Source organism: Cebus imitator, unplaced genomic scaffold, assembly GCF_001604975.1.
Source record: "Cebus imitator isolate Cc_AM_T3 unplaced genomic scaffold, Cebus_imitator-1.0 Scaffold284, whole genome shotgun sequence".
Taxonomy (NCBI): Eukaryota; Metazoa; Chordata; class Mammalia; order Primates; family Cebidae; genus Cebus; species Cebus imitator.
This window is the reverse complement of record NW_016107599.1, coordinates 2,401,373-2,408,612: the sequence shown is the minus strand read 5'-3', so window position 1 is coordinate 2,408,612 and position 7,240 is coordinate 2,401,373. Positions and strand designations below refer to the sequence as shown.

The following is a 7,240-nucleotide window of genomic DNA, read 5'->3' as shown; positions in this document are numbered from 1 at the left end:
AAAACAGTTTCACTCTCTCACCCAGGCTAGAGTGCAGTGGTGTATTCTCAACTTACTGCAACCTCCGCCTCCTGGCAGGGATTCTCCTGCCTCAGCCTTCCTAGTAGCTAGGACTACAGGTGCCTGCCACCATGCCCAGCTAATTTTTATATTTTTAGTAGAGATGGGGTTTCACCATATTGGCCAGGCTGGTCCTGAACTCCTGACCTTGTGATCTGCCCACCTTAACTTCCCAAAGTGCTGGGATTACAGGCGTGAACCACCAGGCCCGGCCCCATCTGAGGCTTCTAAAAGCCAGCTGTGTTACGAATTTGTGGATATGAATACACACATGCAGGACAAGACCACAGGCTGGGAGACTAGATGGGCATCGTAGAGGATTCATCTCAGTGAGGGGGGGATTGCTGCTGGCACTCAGAAGGTGCAAGTGGGGAGGTGCCCTCCTTCACAGCCTCCTTTCCTGGACCATTCTGGATGACCACTGTAAAGGAGGAATACAAGGAGGTACATAGTCATCATGCATGGAATGTGGGAGAGCAGAGCTCTCTAAGGATTTTCCAAAAACGCTAAATGGCAACAGGGATCAGTGGAGTGATTAATGGGATTTTGAGGTTTAGCAGAAGAGAAGGAAGACCCCGTCAGTCAGCAGTTTTCTAATCATTTAAATGATAGAGGTCAATTAAACATTAAGAGAGTTCTGTTTTAAAATGGGCCACAAAACCCTTACATCTTAATGGCTAAATGTATTGGTTTTAAACTCTTACCTTGTAATACCTTTCACACTATGTTGTAGTTAGTTGTTTATATAATTATCTCACTTAAGAAAAGGGAACATACTAGTGATTCTTCTACCCCATGATCTGTTATGGTGTCTAGTATGTCATACAGGTCTCAGTGAGGAAGTAAGTGAATACAGCCTCTCTTTCTTTGTAGCTTCAAATCTCTAAATAATTTGAATCTTAGCGAATAGATCACAGAAACTCTTTTTGCTAGTCCTGAGAGAGATGGAGGGAGAGTAATACTTAGACGCTCTCTGCTGTATATCTACAGATAATCCTAACTAAAGGCTCCTTGTTTAACATACAGCTCTTTCCTGGAAGATCTGCTGCCTTCTGCATTGTCATGGTAGAACTGTCTACTCACCCCTCTATACCTTCTTTACCCAGTCTTTCTGAGCAAGGCAGGAACCTTGTGTGGTTGTTTCTGTGGTAGCTGTGCCCCTGTCCCCAGTGTTCATGCATTTCACCCATCCCTGCCCTTGTTGAGGAGCCTCTGGGCGCACAGCACCAAGCCCTAGAGAGTCAGGGTGCCTGAAGTCCTAGATTCATTGCTCTGTCCCAGCTCCACCATTGCAGATTTCTACGACAATGAAACTGTTCTGTGACTGCCCCATCTAGTTTGGTAACCACTAGCCACATGGGATTGCTCGTCACTTGAAATGTGATGAGCATTGTAATTGGGAACAGAATTTTTAATTTAATTCAACTAATTTAAGTATAAATAGCTACATATTACTAGTGGCTGCATATTGGACAACACAGTTCTAACCTAATAGTGTCTTGCCATCTGTATGTAGGTTCAAGAGGTTCCTCTGAACTGATGTGGGAATCTGAGCTAGTTTTTTATTACATAAGTTTAACTCCATTTAGATAATACCTTTTGACAGTTAATATAAGGAATTATTGTATGATAAAGGCTAGTGATTATATTTTGTTTATGATGTGTAACTTGTATTTGTTGTTTTATTCACATACAGGACAGTTGCTTAGAGTTTGGGCTCAAAGAAGGTTTTCATGCCACTTGAGGCAAAACTGCTGCAGTTTAGAGTGCACATTGTAAACTAGTCCCAGACATACAGCTTGTGGAGAGAGGCGACCTCATATTAAAAGTGGGACAGCCTACAAGTCACTGCATGGTTTCCTAAGGCTTTAAATTTAGGTATCTGTAATAGGCTTTCCCTAAAAACTTTGAATGTAGTACCTTAGGTGTGTCTCAGAGTCCTCTATCACAAAACCTGAAGTTAGGTTGACTACTTGATTAAATTAAAATGTGTTAAAAGCAGTGTTGCAGAATTTTACCATGATCTTGTGTACTTGAGCCTCATTTTTATTTTCGCAACTGCCAGATATCAAAAAAGTTCTAACATATGGACAAATGTTACAAATTCTTATTACTCAAAAGAGGTTTAAGAAAACCTAAACTGTATATATGCTAAGTATTGGCCTTAAGGTTTTGTTTTGTTTTGTTTTAAATGGAGTTGTCTTCACCTTTGAAGTAAAAGCAATATCTAGTATTAGTCTTTATTTTAAAAAAATGCTTTATTTTATTTTTCTTGAAACATACAACAACGTTTGGTTTATCTTTAATTTTCTTACTTGTGACAGCAATGACTATGGTAAGTTCTTTAGCTCTGCCTGGCTCTGAGAAAAATAGATGTGTAACTGGTTTGACTAATAGCAGTTGACAGCCACACAGTGGGGGAGGGGACATTCCCTACCCTGATCTTTCCCTCAGCCAAATATTGACATGCCCAGTTGCCTTCTTAAAATCCTTAGTAGAAGGGCATGCATGTACACCTTGCCCAGCCTCGTATGTATACAACAGAACTGTTAGTGCCCACCCACCTTCCTCTTCTCGGTGTGTGGCTTCAGCGTTCCCTCACAACCTCATGTCCAGTCACTCATTCCTATTGCCTCTTTGTCCACAGTAGCCCCTGAATCTCATTGCTCCAGACTGCCTCTACTGTCCACCAGCAAACCTCAGCTCAGGCCATGCCTCCGTCTGTATTAAATAGTGAGACACAGGACATGTGAACCAGAAGCTGTACAGACAGCAGTGATTTCTAAGGCATTCTTGCAGAACAGAAACTGCCCCCTTCACGTTCCAGGAACTTCATAAACTGTCTTACTTAAACCTCAGCACCACTGTGTGGTAGTAGGACTTCATATCCCCCACTTTACAAGTAGAGGTTCACAGATGTTAATAGCAAATCCATCCTATGGCAGAGCCAAGTTTCAAATTAAGAACTCTGAGGCCAGGCCCAGTGGCTCACGACTGTAATCCCAACACTTTGGGAGGCCGAGGCAGGCAGATCCCTTGAGGTCAGGAGTTCGAGGCCCACTTGGGCAACATGGTGAGATTCTGTCTCTACTAAAAATACAAAAAAATAGCCAGGCATGGTAGCACTGGCCTGTAATTGCAGCTACTTGGGAGGCTGAGGCCTGAGAATCACTTGAAGCCCAGGAGGCGGAGGTTGCAGTGAGCTGAGATCAGGCCACCGCACTCTAGCCTGGGTGACAGAGCAAGACTCCATCTAAAAAAAAAAAAACAAACCTCTCTGATATGAAAATAAGTGCTTGCTATTATGGAATAGTGACCTGAAAATGTAGACAGAGGCAGAAATGCTGAAGAACATTGCCTTATAGATTTCCAGAGTGTCTATCTTTTGTGTACTAATTTTGTTACTTCCTAGTAGTGATTAGCATCAAAATCTTTAAAATGCAAAGACCTTGTGTTTTTAAGAGGCAAAATGAAAAGGAAGAACTTGCGTGAATACTTTTTCTCCTTTATATACAACTGTCAAAATAGATAATGATGGTTCTGTGAAGGGAGGTTACAAACAGAAGTGACTAGAGACAGAAGTGGAAGACTAGTGTATTAATTAACTGATGGGTAAAACAAGAAAGTAATATATTACAGAAGCTGAGAGAGAATTATAGGACGTAATGAACGTAATAATAGCAGAATAAGAAAGAATGAGAACTGAGACCAGTTTTGGATTTAGCAGAGGAGGAATTCATTGGTTTAAGTACTACTAGTAGTTAGAATATAGAATAAGAGATTTAAAATGTTTGGATATAGTATCAACCAAATAAACTGACATGATGTCTATGGTTTTGTTGATAACGCCAGCTAACTTACAGTTACGGATGAAGACGTCATCCCTGTTTCTTGATACTTTATATTTAGTTTATTGTTTCCTTATGTGATTTTGAAAAGATACCTGTATTTTCCTTTTCTCATTGATCCTTTTATTATGTGTCTCCTGACGTTTCTTAATGTTGGCAGAGACATTATTTCATATTACTAGCACACTAGTGACACCTACTGGCCAAAACACCTGAGTAAGTTAGTAACTAAAGTACAAGGAAAATTTGAATCAGCTATTCTTTCCAATCTATTTTCTTGGCCAGAACGTTGAGGTTCTTGATACTAATAATCAATTTAAATTTTTGCCTGACTTAAAGAACATTGCTGCGATTTCCAGCATTTCCATACATTCACCTTTTTGACCTAGGGCAAATCACATAAATTTCTGGGTTTTTTTCTAATGTGAAACTGAGATAAGTGAATGAGTCCCTTAATCAAAAAACTTTTTTTTTTTTTTAAATAGTCAACTTTTAGGATAAACCTAAAGGATTTATTTCTGTAACTTCTAAGGTATATCCTGAATCATTTATTAATCAGACTAGCTTATTTTCTCTACAAGTAGAGTATTACCCAGTTGAAACTGATGTTTATAAGGATAACCTTCAGGTAATATCTGAAAAAGGACAGTTTTTAAATATTTTACAAATATTAATATTAAATTATAAAATTAAATTTTATAATTTACAAAGAGGGAATATTTTAAAAGGGTTTTCAACAATAAGGGTTGAAAAAAGAAAAAAAAAACGAAAGGATTTCTATTTAAACCAACTCGTATTCATGTTTTTTGTACATATCTAGAAAATGATTTGTCCCATTCTTTCTGTGAATATACTGGTAAATCAGAGCTTTATTATACGTATTTGTTTCCTTCCTAAATAATATATGGAAGGATAAATAATTTACAATGCTTTTATGTTCTTGCAAGTTTGTCATTATATTAATTGATTTGGTGGTGTTATTTGTTAATGTGCCTTTTTTTATATTTCAGAAAAGATGTTGGTTTAAAGCGATTTTTTCCTAAGAGTTTACTGGATTCTGTCAAGGTAATTAGAGTCTCCTTTATCATAATAAAATAACAAAATTATGCCAGTACCTTTTCCCCAATAGTAAATTGCTTTTGGGAAAGTAAAATGCAGTTTCCTTCCTTACATGTAAAATACATGATTTAAAAAGCTGACATTTATTCTAGTCACATTAATGGCAAACAGGTTTTTAGTATAGCTTTCTCTCATAATACATGGTTTCACTTCTTGTATTTGGTACGCAGCTAAGCACAAAACTGAAAAAGTTATGTGCACAGTTATTCCTGTCATCTAGATCTCTACAGGCTCAAATATTTTAACATGCAGAAGAAAAGGAGCAATATGTAAAATAATCGTGGAATTATTAATATTGTGTGTGTGTGCATGCACGCACATGTCAGTGCATTTTGAAGATCCTGTCTTTTGTTTAATCCCTTTGTATGCTTCCTCACATTAGTAGCTTTGGAAGAGCCTCAGTTCTTATCCTTCCCTTATCCAGCATGGAGAGCACCTTGGAATTGGGTGGAGGAGTCTGAAATGTCATTCCCCCTGCTGATGCAGAGCACACATCAAGATTTTCAAGCACAGCAGGGGACACAGACTTTAGGGTTAAGACGGGGTCTGGCTCAGATGAGCTCTGCCATTTTCTAGACTCAGGGTCTTGGGCCTTGTTTCTTAATGAAGAAAATAGTATTTTATAGGGTTGATGTGAATATTTAACAGGTTAGTAAATACATTACTTACCATAGTACCTATCACATAGCAACAGTAGCTGTTACTGCTCTGACTTTTTATTACTACAAAGATCATGTTCTACCTCCCATCAGCTGAGGCGCAGCAGGATAAGACATATGTTATGAGAAAATATAGCTAATTTTGGATAAATTATTTCATCTTTTTTTTATTTCAGTTTACACATTTGTAAAATGGGGATAAAACCCATTTCTAACACATGGCATTAATATGAGGATTAAATCTTAGAAAGACCAAAAGAGAGAGAACTGTCAATGTCATGTTGACTCTCATTGGGTTGGAGTGTTGGTGTAATTTATCAGATATGGTCTGTAACAGAGGCCCTGTGTTCAGATATCTGGGTCCTGCTCTCTATCAAACCCATTCAGAATAGGACTGTAAGGGTTAGTCACTGCTTACCTGAGTCCAGAAAGTATCAGTATCCCTTCCTTCCTGACATAGCTTCTTGATAATCTAGTAGGAAAAAGAGATATAAAAGTGTTGGCTCTAAAATATAAAGCATTTTACCAATGCAGTTAGACATTCTAGTAAGAGTAGTACAGGAAAAGTATACTCTTTATTTCAGGTTCTTTTTCTAGTGATGCTACTCGACTTTTTCAGTGTTCATTCAAGTTTCCTGATCTGTTAGTGAAATACTACAGTGAATTATTAGGAAAAAGAGCACATTCCATTTAATGTGGTTGAGGCTAGGACTACAGATTGAGACAGTGTCTCGTTCCATAAGTAGCCCACAGATAATTGGCATGAGCGGGTTAGAGTCAGATTTGGCAGAGAACAGAGTTTTAAGTGAAGTTTGGCACAGTGGAAGGGGAATGAGAGAGAATGAGAGTTGTTTCCTTCAAGAGAGCTATTAGGTGTGCATGGCCCATACTCTTGGAGTTGGGAGAGTGGGTGATTCAGTTTGACCTGGAATATTGCCGATGTGGGAGCCGAAAAGGCATGGGAAGACCCTTAAGTGGAAAGGATGCTGCTATGCATAAACCTGCTGGGTGTTGCAGTGAGGAGGAGGATAGTGGAGACATTCAAACAAATGTAAGCTACAGTTTTAGTGAATTTACATTGCTGTTGGATAGAAGAGTACTCTACCCAGTGTTCTATTAATGGTTATGTAACATCAGTAGTATTGGTCAGTGGCTTTCAGTTATAAAGCACTGAGTGGCCTCAGAATTGTTGCACAGTCTCCTCAAATCTCTATGTATATAAACAGTTATGAAAAGTGTGACTTGTCATTTAGGAGTCCAATACATTCTAGATTTTTAAAGGATCGCCATACTCAAAACAGGGAACCACAGGTACAGGTCACATGTGCCATGGTGTGAGTGTGCCAGAGTTAGACAGATGCTCAAAGAGGTTTAGTAGAGGACTGGCCCTGTCTCCATCATGACTAATCCTTCTAAACCCCTGCTTGAGTGTTCCCTCTCCTACTCTTTTCTATGCTAAGTGGAAATGGCAAATACTCCCTTTTATCTTGGGACCCTGTTTAGTATCTTAATTTTTAATTCTACTTTCTTTCTTTCTTTCTTTTTTTTTTTTTT

The 7,240-nt window shown here is 38.6% G+C and overlaps 1 protein-coding gene across 42 annotated transcripts in view; it reads left to right on the top strand.

The window, feature by feature from the left end:
- The window catches only part of PTK2 (protein tyrosine kinase 2), a 349,037-nt gene that overhangs the window by 168,616 nt on the left and 173,181 nt on the right, over nt 1-7,240 (top strand). For all 42 annotated transcript variants that reach the window (XM_037728951.1, XM_037728934.1, XM_037728962.1 and 39 more), the window contains one exon: nt 4,919-4,973. In XM_037728951.1, coding sequence (XP_037584879.1) covers nt 4,919-4,973 — 55 coding nt within the window. The remainder of the gene's footprint in view (nt 1-4,918; nt 4,974-7,240) is intronic.